A 19509-nucleotide genomic window follows, 5' to 3' on the forward strand; every position below is an offset into this window, starting at 1 on the left:
GAGAACACGAGTGGACGAGTGGACGCCGCAGGCCCCGCCCCTGGGGCTTAGAGCGGCTGGGGGCGGGGCCAAGGGCAGGACGCTTCCGCTGGGGGCGGGTCCAGGAGCGGGTCGCCGGGTGCCGTGGGTGGGACTGAGATGACGCAACCCTGTTGTGTTGTCTGCGGCTCAGAGAGGTTCCGAAAGAAAGGCAAGGGTTAGAGAGGTTGAAACTAACGTAAAATCTAGAAACGTGGTCAGGTTATGTGTTTCCGAAACCTCCCTTCCCAAGGGAAGTTACTGAGCATTATAAAATTTTCTGTCTTCAGCTTCTAGCATAGAGCCTGGCCCAGGCTTCCTTCGCACTATTGTTTGCTAAGATTCGGGCGAAAGGTAGCAAGGGAATATGTGGTCTGGTTTCAGAAGTTCAGAATCTTTACATACTTCCTTGTACGTGGAGGCAGTAAGAACTCACAACATACCCGAAGAAACTAGTAGCTAAAGAACCAGTCAGAGGAAACAGTTCTAAGCCAGCAGGAGCTTTATCTTTGAGGTCTGACGGCCCTGGGTTTCTCATTCATTCATTCATTTAACAAATGCAGGTTGAATGCCTAAGATGTGCCAGGAACTGTCTTAGGCATGGAAGATACAAATCCCCAGTTACTCGTGGACCTTACACTGAAGTGGGATAGGAAAAGCAACCTTAATTAGTAAACAAAGATAATAGGCAGTGATAAATGCACTGATGAAAATAAAACAGTGTTACAGTAGAGACTGGGAGGCAACTTTAGGGAGGCATTTCCTTGCTAAGGAAGTGATTTTGAAGTTTGACACCTGAATGAGAAAGAACCAGCCATACAAAAATCAGGGGAAGATCCTCCACAGCCTGGGGAACAGTGGGTGCACAAGTCCTGGCCATGTGTTTTGAGGAACAGTCATTCATCAATTCAGCCAATAACTATATATATACCCAGCATCCGCCAGTAGCTAACAGTACCTGCTAGGCACTGTTCTAGGCACTGGGGATACAGTAGTGAATAAAACAAAATTCAGGGGATAGGAGAGGCAATCAAGTCCAATATAACTGAAGCAAGGTAATTTAGGGGAAAAGCACAAAAAGAGGAAGCTGAGCAGTGGGGGCTTGGAGAGGGACCAAGCAAAATGGGAAGAAAAATAATAGAAAATTCTGTTCTCCACATGTTAAGTTTGCAGTGACTAATAGTCCAGATACACATGTCCAACAGATACTTGGATATACAAGTCTGCATTTCAAAGCTAAGGTAAACTTGGTAGTTACGTTATCAAAATGAAGACGCTATTTAATGCCACAGAAAAAGGTACAATGCATAGGGAGAGAATTTAGATACAGCAATGAAGGAGGCCCAGAACTAAGTTAACTAAGAGAATGCTATTATTTGAATTCTGGGCAGAAGAAGATCTTAGAAGGAGTCTGAAAAGTAACCTCTGGTGAGATATGAAAAAAGCCAGGAAGGAAGCAATATAGTGCTTGAGAGAAAGAGAATGATCAACAGTGTCCACTGTTGTTGAAACATTGAATCCAAAAGCTGCCTTTGGAATTGGCAATGTAAAGGCCATTAATTACCATAACAAGAGAATTGCTGTAACTTAAGATCACATCATTTGCCAGTTTTAGACAGTGGTGAACAAAACATCAAAGGTTATACTAACTTACATTCTGGTGGGATAGACAGCCAACGAATAATATAGTTCAGATAATAAGCCCATTCAAGAACAAAACAGAGTAATACACACACATATACAACCAGATTCTTTTTTTTTTTTTTTAAGATTTTATTTATTTATTTGACAGACAGAGAGCACAAGTAGGCAGAGAGGCAGGCAGAGAGAGAGGAGGAAGCAGGCTCCCCACTGAGCATAGAGCCTGATGCGGGGCTCGATCCCCAGACCCTGGGATCATGACCTGAGCCGAAGGCAGAGGCTTTAACCCACTGAGTCACCCAGGCGCCCCTACAACCAGATTCTTAAATACAAAGAATAAATTGATGGTTGCCAGAGGGGCAATGACTGGAGGGGTGGGTGAAATAAAGGGGATTAAGAGTTTTCCAGTAATAAAAAAAAGTCACAGAGATGAAAAATACAACTTAGGGAATATAGTCAATAATATTGTAATAATGTTGTTTGGTGGCAGAGTCACTACACTTATGGTGACCACTGACTAATGTATAGAATTGTTAAATTAATATGTTGTATGCTTGAAACTAATATAACACTGTATGTTAATTATATTTCAATTTCTAGAGATCGTATTTATTTATTTATGAGAGTGAGGGAGCACTATGGTGGTGGGGTAGGGGGAGAAGCAGACGGAGAGCCCACGCAGGGCTCTATCCTACCACCCTGAGATCATGACCTGAACTGAAACCAAGAGCCAGTTGCTTAACTGACTGAGCCACCCCGCTGCCCCTACACTTCAATTTTTAAAAAAGAAGAAGAAAACAGCATAATATAAACTGAAGTGCTATGATAAATGGGATGTCCATGAAGGGTTCTGGAAACTACCATTTGAGCTGAGTTCTAAATAACAAGAGGCAGCTTCTTAAATCATCCCTGAAGCACATTAATAGGAATGTGTGGACCTGATTCGGGTCCTGAGTCAAACAAACTAGAAAATAAATGACATTTATGAGACAATTGGAAATTTGAAGACTGACTAAATATATTATGTTAAAGAACTGTTTTTTAGGTTTCATAAAAGTACTATGGTTATGTAATTTTTAATGGTTCTTTTAGAAACATACTAAAATATTAGAGAAGAAATTATGTCTGGAATTTTCTTCAAAATAATTTGGGGGAAAATAATATGGGAGGTAGGGGAAAGAAGACGAGAAGTATAGACAAAACACCATTGAACGTGTGTTAAGTTTTGAAGGTAGTTGATGGTACATGGGAATTCCTGATACTATCCTGATTCCTTTTTACGTATTTAATTTTTCCATAATAACTTTTTGAAAAAAAAAAATAACCAAAGCTAAAGCTTCCCTAAAGTGTCTCTGACTTGACCCGTAAGAATTAGTAATTCCAAATTTACAAAACGATGGAGAGGATGAAATGAGATGTTTAAAGCACTAGACACATACCAGCGGCTCAATAGACAACAGCTCTCTTCCTCCCACCCCATCCCCATCCTTGTGAGTTAACTCTGGAAGATAAGAAGCTATCTGAGTAAGTTTCGAAACTACATAAGGTAACACTAACTATTCTGTAAGAATACTTAGAGAACATTTAAAGGATATAACAGTAACTAATGCTTAAGAATCACTGGGCAAACTAATGAAGGTAATTCCTCACATCCTACCTTTTTCAGACAATTATTGTCAAGCTCTCGTTTGAATAGGAAGTCTTCAGGGTGCTTGATAAAATTTCTGATTCCTGGGCTCTGCCCACGAAAGTTCCGCAATTGTCCAGCCCATTTGTATTCACAAGAGGAAATTTGAGGACTAGCATTTAACTCAGCTATAGGGACTTGTGGAAGCTCCAAAAGGCTTCCTAAAATGTGATTTCCCCTCCCCAGCCCCAGGAGCCAAGCTATGAGTCTAAGAGATAAGAACCTATCACTTTCGCCACTACCAGTACCACCACCAGTGATCAGTTATTTCTGTTAGGTTCCCTCATCCATCCTGGTTTCAAGGATAGATACTGTGGAACCAAACAAGAAAGGTGTTAGTGGTGACTATTTGTGGAGTCACAGAATCATCTAGTTTTCCAAGAATTTCACCTACTCCTTTCGAGTTGGTTGGGGAGGAGGATGCATACATCTGCTTCATTTTAAAGAAAGGAGCCAGTGGTTCACAGACCGTCTTAAAAAGCAACATTTCTATAGCATATGTTCAAGTTCGCCTTGTGTTTTCACTACTACAGTCCTTAAATGGAAACTCTTCATGATTCAGAAGACATCAGAATTTTTTGCACTAACTTGAACAGAAAAAAAATTCTACTCCTCCACAAAATATCTATAGATTTATTGGGGACATTAAGCCTCAAGTGACTTGTTTTTTAAAAAAAATTATAATTCAACCCTGAAAGTAATGGAGAGAAGCAGGATAGGACAATACTTTCAGCTCTCAGTACCTCTCATTTACAAGTATTTTGGAAATATCTAACCATTCAACCAAGTTTTACATGCCAGTTTATTTTAATCTGGTGACTGAAAAGATTGAAAAATTCAAATCTTATGTCAAGCACCTCCACCTGTATCTTTTTAAAACCCTTTGAAAGATTCTCATTACTCGGAAGTTGTTAAAAAATATAATATAGGACTCTGCTAACCTATCCTAGCCCGGAGCAATCCCACTTGCCTTCTCTCCTCTCTCCCAACAGACCAAGCTCCTGGGGCCCTTTGCCTCCCAAGCTCATCAACCAACCACTTCCCCCACCTCCACCCCCAACACAATCTCTCTTCCTCATAATGGTTTTTCTCTTTTGTCTTCTACTTACACACCCCTTCATCCTTCCGTTGTCCCTCCCTTGGGGAAATCTCTCTGGTATAAATCAAAGGCTGTCAAGGACTATCTACCCATCTTCCTAACAATTATCACTGTTACATTTTTATATTTGTGTGTGTGCCTGTGTCTCACCAATCTGCAAGCTCCTTCAGGGCAGAAACCACACCTAGTTTTTCTTTTTTTAAAGATTTTATTTATTTGACAGACAGAGATCACAAGTAGGCAGAGGTAGGCAGAGAGGCAGGCAGAGAGAGAGAGTGGGAAGTAGGCTCCCTGCTGAGCAGAGCCCATGGAGGTCTCAATCCCAGTGATGAAGTTCTAGAACCTAGGTGAGGTTTGGTGGGCTGAGGTCCGGAGCCGATGACCAAGAAAGAATTCTTGAGACATCTTTGGTGCAAAATGGTGGAGCCAGCCTCCTGCTCCCTCATCACCAGGACCCTGAGACCATGACCTGAGCTGAAGGCAGAGGCTTTAACCCACTGAGCCACCCAGGCACCCCCAAACCACACCTCATTTTTGCTCACCCCACTATCTAGCTCTATTCCCCAAACATAGTAAATCTTGAATACATTTGAAGAATGACTTAAGTAGATGTATTTGTCCTTCTGCTTTCTCCTTTTTATTCCCCTAGCCCTGGACTACAAAACAAAATAAAAAACAAAAACAGAACTAAACTAAACCCTGCGATTCTGAGACTCCCAGGAGGTCGGATTTGTGTTAAAATGTTTATTTTGTATTTCCTGGGTCCCGCAGCTCCTTATCTCTGGAGGTGGGACTGACCAGAACCCTAGTTGGGTCGGAAATCAACGACCTAAGTGGCCTGACTTCTATTAGAAGGCTGGGGAGGAGGGAGCAAAGGGTGCGCTTTAGAGACCAGAATACCATCCTCCAAAGACATCAGAGCATGCCTCCCAAAGGACGGCGGTCCTCCGCTCCCTTATCCTCCAAGAATGTAGGAGGTTGCAGGATCCGCGATGGGGGATCGGGAGTGGAGCTTCCCCGAGCCTGAGGGGAAAATGGGAACCGAACCGAGGCGAGAACGCCAAGCCTGCGAGGGCGGCGATCTGCACAGCCGCATGGCAGGGAAAAAAGGGGTCGGTCCTACCGCCCCCAGCCCGGCGCGCCCCCCGCGCCCCCGCGCGAGCGCGAGTCGCCGGCGGAAGTGCTGCGTCGCGCACTTCCGGGTGTTGTCTGGCCGCCGCCGCCGCCGCCGCGCGTCTCCGGTCTCCCGGCCGCCGCCGCCGCCGCCGCCGCCCCCCCCGCAGCCGCCCAGGGTCCCGGAGCCAGGAGCGACGTCACCGCCATGGCCGGCATCAAAGGTGGGCTTGGGGCGCCGGGCGCCGGAGGGCTGGGTGGCCGCGCGCGAGAGGGGGAGGGGTCCCTGGCAGCCCCCGCACGCCGCCTCCCCGGCCCGGGCTCCCGCCACCGAGGTCCCTGAGCTGGCGGCTGCCTCCCGCCCCTCGACCCCCGCCTCCGCCCTCGCAGCCTGAGAGCCCAGCTGGGCGCGGCGCTCCGGGGTGGGCCCGCGGGGCGGGCGGCTTCTCCGTCAGCCCCTGCTTTCTGCTGATGTCGGCAGCCTCTCTCCCACCCATCGGCCCCCGTAGAAAGAACGGAGCGGTCCCTGGTCTGCGAGAGTCCCGCAGCGCCTCGGGCCAGCACACATGTTCTGCAGGAGTTTGCATCCGAGAGACGGGCGAGCAGAGAGTGATCTTGAGGGGCTTGAGGGCCCTGGAGATGCCCGTTACGGAAATCAGTGTCATTTCCCTCTTAGAGGCACTAGTGCGGTCTTCGGGGGCTGAGCCAAACCGAGTCCCTCCGGAACGCCCCGGAGGGACTTAGGGACGGTTCTTTCAGAAACCTTGGTCCTCACATCCCGAGAGTGGCCATCCCTCTCAGGACCAGTCCTCCAAGCTTCACAGGCTTCGAAAACTGATGCGTTTTGATTTGTGGTGTTTGTCACATAGGGTTAGACCCTGTAAGCGACCCCGATGTGCCCCTGTTCTCCACAGTTGCGCGCTGAGGCTTTTAGTTGGGTTCGTTACAGAAAATAGTGTTAAAACTTAATGGGAAATGGCTCGTTTATTCGTCTGTTTCCTTTAGAAAGAAGGAAGGTTGTGTTTTTGCCACATTGTTTCGTAGTTTTGTTACTGATTAGAAGGAAACACCGTTGACAGCGTTTTCAACTTTTTGGCCACGAATTGCATTGATTTCCTGCCCTGCGGCTTTGTAGAAGGGACAGACAAGCAGGAGGTGAAGAACTTTAATAGCAATTTTGGGTTTTTTTTCCCCCTGTTTAATTTGTTTCCTTTAGGACAACTTTGATTGAGCTGCTTTCCCAGAGTCACATTTTTACTGGTTTGATGTCTGAAAAAACATTTAACTTCTGATGTAAAACTTTGTCATTAGATGAGCGACAAAGATCATTTTTAATCTCTTTTTGAACTGTGATAGACCTTCTTAAATCTTTGTGCGGAAAGGCAGTTAGGGGAGAATGCTGTGGTTTTTCAGGATGCTGCCAGTTTCGCAGTCCTTCCCCATTTCTTCAGTGTCATCAACAGAAATCTCCTCCCTTAAAAAAAAAAATAATAACTGAAATTTCCTTCTTCAGTTTAGGAAAATATTAACCAGGTGAAAGTATCTCCAACGGAATTGTACTTAGACTTTTGGTTTCAGTGAGATTTTCTGATTGTTATGACTGTTTATCAGGACATTTTCTTTCATGGGCCTATCTCTGCATCAGGCAGCAGTGTTGCTATAAGTGGAGACCATTAATTCTTAAGCCATTTGCCTATTATTTGGTTATGTATTGGATTTTTCTGATAACTCCCAAGGTAGGGAACTGGTCCCTGCTACGCCAATCTCTTTGTAGTCACAGAATCAGCACCCTGTCTCTGGAGAGTTTAGGTAATTGGGCTGTTCCATCCCTCGCCTAGAGGCTTTGGGAGTAGAAACCAGACTCATCTAAGTTTTGCCCTCCAAATGTTTCATCACACAATTACAGTATAAATTTTTGTCTTGTTGATGTATCATCTGGGACAACCATTTATACACAAATGATGAAATTTGTATATAAATCAGCCTAGTTGCTGATTTCGTAAGACTGGAGAAACTTTACAAGTTTTGAGAACACTTCTGAGCAATGTGTTTAACCCCATTGGGGTTAATCCAGTGCGATTAGAGGTAAGATATCACTTAAAGTTATTTTTTGATACTTAAATCTTACCTTGTTTTCATTTTTAATTTTTTAAAAATGAGATCTTCTTTTATTAACTCTCTAAGAGTGTACTTAGAGAATTTAGATTTTCTTTTTTGATAGGAACATAAATAATTGTTCTCTGTCATGAAAGAGTTACCCACAGAGACCATTAGGCCCTAAAGCTACTTTTCTTTTGGCCAAGATTACCACAAATGGGTATGCTTTTTGAGATTTTTCTGTCTGGTTTTTGTTTAAGGTTGGGTGTTTTGTTTTGTTTTGTTTTCTTCGGTCTCCTTTCTCTTGTCAGAGGACAGATCTTGCTTATGTGCACTTCTGCCTCCTATGCCTCATGTGTTTCAATGTGTGAAACAAGATCTTCAAATTTAAAATTTCATGTTATAAGTTACAGGTAATGGTGATCATTTCTGGGTAGGGAAGTTATTTCTCACTTAATTTTGTTCTGGCTAAGTGAATTGCTATGGACCAAAATATGTATAAATGAACATACGTGGCTCTAATTTTTTATTCTGCTGAAATTCACATACAATTTATCACAAAATGAATAAATAACGACTGAATAAGGGCCTAAGGGTCTGTTTATGAAAAATGATAGCTTTAACGTCTGGGCTTTGTAACGTATGTTTTGCTCTAGTGACCCTTGTTTCCTCCGGGATTCTAAACTATATTCTGGATAAATGACTTCTGAATAAATAAGTTGTTACGATATAGTATTTACATTCAAAAAGTGGAGATGGTTCCCTGAAACTAATGCTAACGCTGTATGTTAATTATATAGTTACATAAAAAAATTAAGTAGAGCTGGCTGATTACTTCTTCAGGGTGTCTTATAACAAGTATCTGTAGTGTTCAGAGAATTATTTGCATTAGTCTTATTTTATAGAAGAAAGAATTGACACTCAGACATGATTATGTAGACAGCTAGTTAAGTGGCTAGTAGTAGTGCTACTTTGGCATGATCTTCCTCTCCTCTTCCCTTCTGGCCCTTTTTTTTCCTCCCCCTGGGTTTTTTTGTTTTGTTTTGTTTTGTTTGTTTTGTTTTTTAACTCAGCCTGGGTGGCTCAGTGGGTTGGGCTCTCTGCTCAGCGGGGAGCCTGCTTCCCCTCTCTCTCTCTGCCTGCCTCTCTGTCTGCTTGTGATTTCTCTCTCTGTCAAATAAATTAAAAAAAAAAATCTTTAACTCATTCTACAGATATTTATTAGTGTTAAGAACTGGGGTGTGAGCATCAACAACAGAAAAACTTTTTCCCTGCTGTGGTGGACCAGACAGCTCATTAGGGAAATAGATACAGAGGAGCCTGGCTGGCTCAGTTGGCTAAGCATCTGACTCTTGATTTGGCTTCAGGTCGTAATCTCAGGGTCATGGAATTGAGCCCCACTGTGGGCTCTGTGGTCAGGACGGAATCTGCAGCCCCCCTGCCTCTGCTCCTTACTCCCCTTCCTGCATACTTTCTCCCTTTCTCTCTAAAATAAATAAAGTCTTTATTTTAAAAAGGGGCGCCTGGGTGGCTCAGTCATTAAGTTTCTGCCTTCAGCTCAGGTCATGATGCCAGGGTCCTGGGATCAAGCCCCTCATCCAGCTCCATGCTGAGCGGGAAGCCTGCTTCTCCCTCCCTCTCTCTCTCTGTTAAATAAATAAATCTTTTAAAAATAAATAAATAAATAAAAGGAAAACCAATTTTAAATCTTATAAAATTACAGCTATGATAACTGACTAAAGGGGATGTATATAGTGGGGGGGGGGGCTGCACATGCCTGGCCCTCTGCCTGGAATGCTCCCCTCTGATACCCACATTGATTCACTCCCTCATTTCATACAAATCTCCGCTCAGATGTCACCTCATCAGAGATGCCTTCCCAGGCCACTCTGTCTAGGATAGTGCGCACATCCTCTTACTCTACCTGATTTTTTTCAGAACACTTAACATTCATTTGCTAACTTCGTTAGCTTGTTTTTTATGATTTTGTTCCCTGCTAGACTATAGGATTCGTGAGAGCAAGAGCTTTGATTTTTTTTTCATTGTTTTATCTCTGGTATCAAGAACAATGTGTGACACATACTAGGTGCTCAATAGATATTTGTTGAATGAATGAATGTAATAGGGGGAATTGGTCTAGCAAGAGGTTTGAAAAAACTTAAGGGAGGAAGAACTGATTGAGCCAAGATCTAAAGGACATGGAGGAGTTCGCTTGGCAGAAGGAGGAAGGAAATGGAATGAGAATGCAAGCTCCATGTGTGTGGAAGGGCCTCCTCGTCTGGTTTATTAACGTATCTCCAGTTTGGTTCCCAGTAAATATTTCTTGAATAAATATTTCTTGAATGAAACGAATGAATGAGAAAGTGTCTGAGGTAGGAGGGACAACATGTACAAGGGCCATGTGGGTGAGGAAGCCTGCCGATTTCCAGGAAGAAAAAGGGCAGTGTAACTGAGTGCAGAGAGGATGGGGTCATAGGCTGGTATGGGTGTGTCAGGAGAGTAAGTAGGGCCGGGTTTTGAGGACCTGTGAGTAAAACAAATGGTAAGCTCGGTATTGAGTTGCCTTCCATTGTAAACTTGAAGTTAATCTGCTATAAAATGAAAAGTGCAATTTCTTTTCTTTTTTCTGTCACTGAAAATGTAATGGCATTGAGAACCAAATAAATGTGTTCAGGGTCGACATGACCTACATCAGTGAGCTAAGTGAAAACCACTACCATGTGAGTAGGTGTCCTTGATTATGACCATTTTAATCCAGAGAAGTCTATGAGTAGTACTAGGCAGGATTTAACCCCTTTACTGTTAATTCTGGTTTGTATGTGTTAACTTTTCTCTTGGTAACTTTTACACCTTCTACAACCCTTGTGAATTTTAATATTTCTCTGAAGGTTAATGGACTGCATCATTTAAAACAAAAAACACCTAAGTAATTCTCTTAGCCACTCTAGTTGTAGAAATACAGGTTATATAGAATTCAGATAAATTGATCATTTATATCTTTGCTTAATTCTAGGCCATTGATTAACTATGCCTATTGAAGAAAGTTGTTTCTACTAATATATTTGAAAAACTTTACAAAATATAATGCTTTGTATATGTGTGTGTACAATTCTAAAAACTATGTTTTACCTGTAGAATGCATCTGTTGCTTGTGATAATATAAAATAGTGATACCAAAGAAGGATTTGTACCATTATCCTGCACATTTTCCAATGTATAAACAGTTATGGGAGGAAACCCAACTATAGTTTTGTAAACTGTTCAAAGATCTATATCACAATGAGTTGATTAAAATTATTAACACCAGATGTCCTTGGACACTCTTTTCTTACGAGTTTTGAGTACATTGGGGGTGTATGTGCAAGAAGCAGGAGCTGATCATGATAGACTTTCCCACAGGATAAAGTTCTGAAGTCCAGTAAAGCTAAGAATGCATAGTTTCTCCACATCCTCCTTTTCAAACTATGATGATCTGTGCAGTAAGTGTAACACTAATGACTGGAAGAGCAGTATTGATCTGGCAGGCTAGACTACTCACTGGAAAACAGAGCCAGTAATGAGGGAATGTGGTGGTGTGCTCACTCTGGGTCAGGGTTTTGAAAATCAGCGTTGCCTTATTTTGCCTTGAAGACGACACAAAAAACTTATTCTGAGACTATAGATAACTTATTCTGAGACTATAGATAACTCCCTTTTAATGCATTTGTTTTTTGTGTGTTGTGTTTTGCTTTTTGCTTCTGGGGTCACAGGTAATGTTCAAACTGCTAATACTAATATTAATAAAAATAATATTTAGTTTAACTAATACTTGTATTTGACTCTATTTACTTTGCAGCTTTGATTAGTTTGTCCTTTGGAGGAGCAATTGGGCTGATGTTTTTGATGCTTGGATGTGCCCTTCCAATATACAAGTATGTAAAATTTTTGTCTTTTTGGATGTTTAAGGGTAAAATTTTTCTACTTTTAAAGCTTTAAAAATTTTTTGAATGGAAGCTTCAGTGTTCATTTACCAAGGACAAACCTTTTTCAAAGTACGAGAACACTTTTGGTTATTGCATTACTGCTCAGTTTTGAGTGCCTGTTGATAAAATTAAACACAAGGAAATTTAAATTGTCCTTTAAGCACAAAAAACACCAGAAGCAGAATCAAGAGACAGTCGACTATGAAAAAAAGTCATGTAAGCAGTTACTTTCCATTGGATAGAAAGAAATATTAAAAATCAAAAGGGTAGGTTAGTAAGAAAAATACAGGCAACTAAATAGAAAAATGCAAAACAGATACCAAAAAAGAACTGCAAATTACTGATCACATGAAATTATACTCAACCTCTCTCAAAATTAAATGAAGTCCTTTGGCAGAGATAAAAGCTATGGGCAGACAGGCACTGTCCTGTGCAGTGGGGTGAGGAATAGCTATGGGCAATCGTCTTGGAGGCCAGTTTGCTTGTGGTTCTCGAAATGTATATATTCCTTGAACTAGTCCTTCCACTTAGAATTTCTCATATAAATCTACTGGCAGGTGTTGGCCAAGATATGTGTAGTGAGGGAAGAGTATGGATATTCTCAGCAGCCTTGTTTATAACAGTAAACAAACACCTGAAGGCATCCTAGAGGCCTGTCAAAGGAGAAACGGTTAAACTCTGGAATGTCCATCAGTGGAAGTAGCAGGCAGTGTTAAGAAGAATGAGGAGGAACTATAAGTGCTCATATCTCAAGGTGTTCACAGTACATTGTTAAATAGAAAAGTGCAATGGTTCATGTTGTTAAAATTTATCTGTCTGGAAATACAGAACGTTCCACAAGAAGGTTATTAGGAGAATGGAAGGAGAAAGCAGGGGAGATATGTTAGCTTCGAGTTTTCACTTTTTGTGCTTTTGTGTTTTTTTAACTTTTTATGTTGAAATGATTGTGTGCTATCAAAAAGCTGCAAAAATAGTACAGAGAGGTCCCCTGAACCCTTCACACAGGCTTCCTTCAGTTGCCCTGTCTTACATAACCATAGTTGTAGTATCCAACCAGGAAATGACATTGGCACAGAACAATAGCTAGACTGTACATTAAAAGCCATTTATTTCCAATATTCTGACTGAAAGTCTTTAGTATTACTTTCAGTTTGTTTTCTACATTTTGACTTCAGTATCTAGGAAGTTCACAGTGACCTAACGAGAGTTTGGGGATGTTCCAGCTTTACCCTAAGAAGGCTGTTATTCATTAGAAGTCAAGAGCAATGAATCTTGAGTTTAAAAAATGACTGTGTTAATATTTCTATTTTCCATATGCTTTCTTTATTTATAATCTAAAATAAAAAATGTTTTTAATTTTGGGCCTTGATTCCAAATGCTTTAATTTATAAAGCATTTTCTTTTAATATAAGAAATATTTAATCATTGTGTCATAGTTGACTTTAGAAATACTGTGACTTTAAATGTTTCTCTTTTTAGTGTTCAGGTTATTGTTTATTTTTAAACGGTATCATGTTTTGTACCTTGTAATATTTGGCCTGATTTTTAAAAAAGCATATATTATTGTCTAGGAAAATGACATAGGTAGTGAAAACTACATTAACTTATTTTTTTTTTCTAGCCAATACTGGCCTCTCTTTGTTCTGTTTTTTTACATCCTTTCACCTATTCCATACTGCATAGCGAGAAGATTAGTGGATGACACAGATGCTATGAGTAACGCTTGTAAGGAACTTGCCATATTTCTTACGACAGGCATTGTTGTCTCAGCTTTTGGGCTCCCTATTGTATTTGCCAGAGCACATCTGGTAAGTGGATCTATTCTTCTGTCAACAATTTTACATTAGACTGTGTTAAAATTGTCTCAGGAAAAGATTTTGTGAAATTATATGAAAACGGGATGAGGGACATAAAATTCTAGAGGATAGAGATAATCTTACTTTTACTGTAAACTGATACAAATGATACCGGAGAGCGTGGCTGGGGTCTGTGACAGCAGCTGGCTCCCCAGTACCTCACGCTCAGAACCAGGCCCGTCAGCTCACCCAGTGCTTACCAACCACAGGCCGCAGGCCTGGGGAGACCTTGGGGCGCTGGGCTCCATACACTTGTCTTCCCAGACTCACCGGTCAGAGTCACTCCTCCGACACTGAAGAGGTGGAGAAGCCCGGGGCTGGCCACCCTTCCATATGCAGAGGGCGGTTCTCCCCCTCACCCCTGTAAAAGAATGTTCACGAGTGTGTTTCTTCTTCAGTATTTTAATCGGCTCTCTAGATACAATTTTAGATTCACTGAAGAAGAGTTGGAGTGAATTGCTTTATAAACAGAAAGTTGTAGAAGTCTGTGCTGCCTCCTCAGAGTCCAGAAGTCTGACTGTTGAATAATTATCATCTTCGTGACTTTCTGTCTTTTTGAAGGAAGCAAATTAAAAACAGTATTGAAAGACCATTAAGTGTGCAGTAGAGTGAAAGTTATTATTACAAATTGTATTTGTTTTAGAGCGTGACTGGCTTACAACTAGAGTCTTCATTTGCTTTTCATTCTCCTTTTGTTTTTCATGCGTCTGTTAACGAAGTGTTTATCTTATTTCCCTAGATTGAGTGGGGAGCTTGTGCACTTGTTCTCACAGGAAACACAGTCATCTTTGCAACTATACTGGGCTTTTTCTTGGTCTTTGGAAGCAATGATGACTTCAGCTGGCAGCAGTGGTGAAAGGAATTACTGAACTATTGTCAAGTGGACTTCTTGTCATTTGTTGGCCATCCACGCGCACACGAGCTGGGGCAGGAATGCTGAGTGGTACAGCAAGCCTCCTGGGGGTATCCTAGGTGCTCCCTTCTCACTTTCATTGTAAGCATACTATTTTCACAGAGACTTGCTGAAGGATTAAAAGGATTTTCTCTTTTTGGAAAAGCTTGACTGATTTCACACTTATCTCTAGTATGCTTTTTGTGGTGTCCTGCTGAATTTAAATACTTATGTGTTCCTGTTTAGTTATTTTTTTTTTTAATCAGTATGCAGTGTGAAGCATTTTTCAAATGTAACAACCATTTGCATTGGTTAGAAATTAGATTTCTGCTGGCTATTATTGGGCTAAAGGACATCTTTTATCTTAAAATTATTTAACCTCCATTGCAAAAAGTTCAAAAAAGTTTTCAATCAGTCAGGATGACATCACTCCCAATATTATGCAAACATGCAGACTGTTGGCATACCTTATAGACTGTATACTCAGTGCAAATATAGCTGCATTTATACCTCAGAGGGCCCAAGTGTTAATGCCTGTGCCCTCCGTAAGGGTTGCTGGTTTTGCCAGGAAACAGGTGTTTTGTGAATTGAAAATTATTTTATGGAATTGCTGCAAAGGAGTGCTTTTCTTCTCAGTTGTTGGAAGAATTTATTGTTAAAGGTAAGCGTGTAAAACCAGGTTTTTGAGATGGTTTTTATTTATGTTTATTATAAAGTAGAGTGAGTTGCATTGTGGGAAGAAATGACATTGAAATTTCACTTTTTGAATCCTCTTTCTATCTATAAGTGAAACGTTTGATCTTCTATCAGCCTTTCCTATTTTACCATGGGCGAAATGGACATACGGAACTATACTACTGATAAGGGAAAGTTGTATGTTTGCATCATCTAGACCAGAAAAACCTTTCCCTGCTTCTTCCTTTTAACTTAATTTTATACATTGTATATATTAAGTAAAATAACTTTTCAAATATAGTTTAATAACACTTTAAATTAGAGATATTTATCTCACTTGGAAAGTAATCGCTATGCCATACATGCCGAGCGCCCCCTGTCCCGCAAGGCCTTGATGTGATTAACAAGTGACTTGTTACTCTTGCAGAGAAGTGATGCATTAACAATTTAAGATTTAGACCATGGTAATTGTAGTTCTTATTCTCTAAGGTTATATCCTATGTAATTTAAAAATATTTAAGACCAGTTTCTTGTATACCTCTCAACTTTTTTGGATTTTTATTTCATCATGATAGATACGCTGTTTCCTTTTAAATGGCATTTATTGTGTGAATTAATGCAAAGTAGCCAAATCCAGCTGTATAGCAGCTTCAAACACAAACCTGACCAAAAAAATCCCTGGTAACCAGGCATGATCAAATCGTAGTGGTCATTTACATCTCAACAATTACCAGTACCTTTTTCGAGATCTAGTTATGAAAATGTTCGAGTTGGTCTGACAGTATGTTGTTGAGGATATTTGTATGTTTGTTCAGTTTAATGACAGGAAGATGATTTTGCCTTCAGACAAAACTGAGTGATCATGACAGCTACCTTTTGTTGTTTTATAAAGTTTATTTCTCAAGAAAATGGGAACAGATTTTGGGTTTGTTTAGCTTCTTACGAAAGATGCGCGAAGGCCACAGGTTTTATTGCCAGACCCAAGTTGTGACTTTAGCTGTGAGATGGGAAGCAGAAAGAAGGATCTGCATGTGGCCATCCCACTTAGACAGTAGGCTGGACACGACTTGCAGTGTTACAATGACAGAGACCTAAAGAGGAAGGTACAAGTACGCGTGACATAGCCGGTCATGCGGTTGGAAACTTAGTGCCTGGGATCTACTTGATTGCTTTTTTGTTTGTTTTTTTTGTTGTTGTTTTTGTTTTTGTGGGAAATACATCCTCTGCCCCTCCCCCATTTTCTGTTCTAGAATATCAGTGCAGTGCACTGCTACTGTTCTATTCACTTGGCCATAGACTCTTTTTCTAATAGCTGCATATTCTTTTTGTGTACTGATTGCATTGGCAGCATTGTGTCTTCCATCTTGCACACTAGCTCAACATAGTGCTGTCTCTGACTTCTAGTTAGTTGTTTGAGGTATGACTTTTCCATAGAACATGCACTGATCCTGCATTGCCATTCTTCTATGGAAAGAAAACTTTTGATGATGAAACAATAAAGATTTTAAATATCTATTTTAGTTTGTGGGTGTTTTTGAAATGAAAATATACAACGCACCTTAGGAACTGAAGTGCATTACTCGTTTTAATAATGTGATCTAAAACAAGGATGGCATGAGTCATTAATGTCAGTCTTGTAAGAGTTTTACTCCCAAAATAGAATTGAAACCATAGTAATAAATGTTAGTGAAGCCCTATGATTTTGGTAACCTGGGGAAGTAGATTTTTTACCTAACCCTTTCCAAAAAAGCCATAGATGATTTTGTTGATTAAAAAAAGACTGTTGATAGTCTAAAGTCAAGGTTGTACCTGTTTTTAAAGCTTCAGATCTTTTTTATGACTGTATGTTTTATTGTATATTTATCACCATTCATTATTAGAGCATTTTGCTTTTTGCCAACATTTCAAATAGTTAAAAGTTAAAAAAAAAAATCTGTGTGGTACAACGTGAACAGAGAAAAGTACTGTTCTCTTTTATCAAACATGAATCTTATCCCAAATTTTCTAATTATATAATTTTATTATATACTTTAGAAAGTGTAGGTCATAGTTTCTTAGTGTTTGCTCTAACAGGATTTTAGGGGTATTGTCAAAATCATCCAGATTCCTAGAGTAAACCCTAGAATATGTATATTGAATGTGACAAGATCCGTTCCTAAGTTTCAGGTAACTTTAATTCAGCAGTCAGATTTCACAAGTAGCCGTGCACAGTACTGTGAAGTGATGTGTAGCTTTTACTTCTCGGGTGACTTTATGGTTTATAAAATTGGTGGGAAATTCAAAGTCATGTTTCTTCCATATAAGCCTATGTTATCCTTACTCTGGGTGAAGATTAGGGAGCTCTTTTTTTATTACAGGCCTCCTAATTTTCTGGCACTCCCAGAGAAGAGAACATATCTTGTAAAATAAATATTCCAGATAACTGAAGATTATCTCAGAAAGAACCGACATTTGTTTTATTTATTTTGGTGAAAGTATTAAATAAGCCATACGCTTTTGTACTTTCTTAGAATATAATAGAACATTTTGGATTTTCCTTGGTAATTTAAGGTTGTCATAAATTATTTCCCCCTCTTTTAAATAGCTCCAGACCTGTATTTTTCTGGAATTGTGTTTTTGCTGACTTTACTTACAACTGAGTTTGTTCCTAGCATGCCTTAACTTCTTCTATTTCTGATTTTCTGAACTGTACTACATTAGGGGGCGTCTGGGTGGCTCAGTGGGTTAGGTGTCCAGCTCCTTGTTTCCAGTTCCGTATTCAGCAAAAAGTCTGGTAGAGGGTCTCTCCCCCTTTCCATCACCTTCGGCCCTACCCCCAACTCATGTGCATGGGCGTGTGCACTCTTTCTTTCTCTCCAAATGAATGGATAAATCTTTAAATAAATAAACAAACTAATACATCAGGAAAAATGGCAAGTTATTGGGGGAAAATGAGGTAACCAAGCAGACTGAATCCATTCTGTAACATTTCTGTACATAGTACCTCAGTGGGCCTCACCAGGTGTTCCCACCCCTTATACAAATGAAATGCTTTGAAGAGGCCTTTTTTACAAAATTGTAGCTGTTAAACTACACACCAACCAGTGGGCCGTTGTGAGAGGGAGCACAGACGAGGTGTGACGGTGCGGCAGAAAGAGCCTCCGAGGTCCGGTGGCTGAACTCAAGGATGTAGCTTGGACACCCATAGGCCTCTAACTGATTTCTGAGAGCTTATCTCTCTTCACTGTTTAATTTCAGTTGCAGAAAGTCTAGATATGAAGACAGTTTGACAGTTCATTTTTACTGGACACTCTGTACTGAATATTTTGCTGCCAGTCTCTTGAAGATTCTTTGAATCCATCCTTGGGTTTAGGGCCATACAATTCAGATATTAATTATTAAGCTTGTAATTCAGATATTATTTATTAAGCTTGTAAATTCCTATCAGAGGGAATAAAACAGTCAAACTCAAACATGTTTCCACAAGTGAGAAATTAAGACCATGAACTATCCCTTTTCCAATTATAGTTGTTTTCTTGTTTACGTTTAGAGCTAGTACTCACAGGGAAAACGGGAACTTTTGTTTCAGAAGCCAGTTGAATGGCTAATACTGTGAGAGAGAAACTTTGTGGCAGCTTACAGCCATAGAAACCATCAAATAGAACAATATAGAATGAGACTGAGTATTTCCATTATCTCTTTGTAAGAGATTTACTATTTAATAATTTAGTTACCTTGATTTGTACTGTATCTGACATTTAATATCAGAAATATCTTTTTCTCCGGGCACCTGAATGGCTCAGTGGGTTAAGCCTCTGCCTTCAGCTCAGGTCATGACCTCAGGGTCCTGGGATCGTGTTCCGCATCAGGCTCTCTGCTCAACAGGAAGCCTGCTACTCCCTATCTCTCTGCCTGCCTCTCTGCCTACATGTGATCTCTCTCTTTCTCTCTCTGTCAAATAAATAAATAAACTTCAAAAAATATATATATTTTTTTCTCTTTTGGCTGGTCAATGTATTATGTAATATGTAAATGTAGTTATGACATAAAGTCAGTAAACTTGTGTAGATATGTGAACCTCCAAAATAGAACAGATGTTTTCCTGAAAGCTAGGTATACCTCATAGAACATGTGGTGATTGTCTCTAAAAATTTTCACTGTTGAACAGTTTTCTAGGATTAAATTAAAATGGATGGATTTTAATTCATTTTTGTCATGGTCTAAATCATCAGCTTCCAAAATACAGAATCAGCTCTAATACCTAGTTAATGAGTACAGCAGTGAAGAAGAGGGTATTAGTCTCCCAAGGATTTAAAAAAAAAAATGGTTTTGAGCCATACTTGATACTAGAAAGGACATTTGTCATTTATAAGCATAAATGGCCTAATCTAGTGCTTAAAAGTGTCCTCAAAAAATATATTATTACAGGGGCACCTGGCTGGCTCTGTGGTAGAGCATGTGACTGTTGATTTCAAGGTCACAAGTTCGAG

General features: G+C 40.3%; 1 protein-coding gene across 1 annotated transcript; it reads left to right on the forward strand.

The window, feature by feature from the left end:
• The first annotated feature begins 5641 nt into the window (after window positions 1–5641).
• On the forward strand, window positions 5642–16553 carry LEPROTL1 (leptin receptor overlapping transcript like 1). Its single transcript, XM_059156031.1, has 4 exons — window positions 5642–5782; window positions 11491–11566; window positions 13239–13425; window positions 14213–16553. Exons 1-4 carry the CDS (start codon window positions 5767–5769, stop codon window positions 14327–14329), a joined length of 396 nt encoding a protein of 131 aa, XP_059012014.1. The 5' UTR covers window positions 5642–5766; the 3' UTR covers window positions 14330–16553.
• The last annotated feature ends 2956 nt before the right edge of the window (window positions 16554–19509 follow it).

This window comes from Mustela lutreola, chromosome 18 (assembly GCF_030435805.1).
Source record: "Mustela lutreola isolate mMusLut2 chromosome 18, mMusLut2.pri, whole genome shotgun sequence".
Taxonomy (NCBI): domain Eukaryota; kingdom Metazoa; phylum Chordata; class Mammalia; order Carnivora; family Mustelidae; genus Mustela; species Mustela lutreola.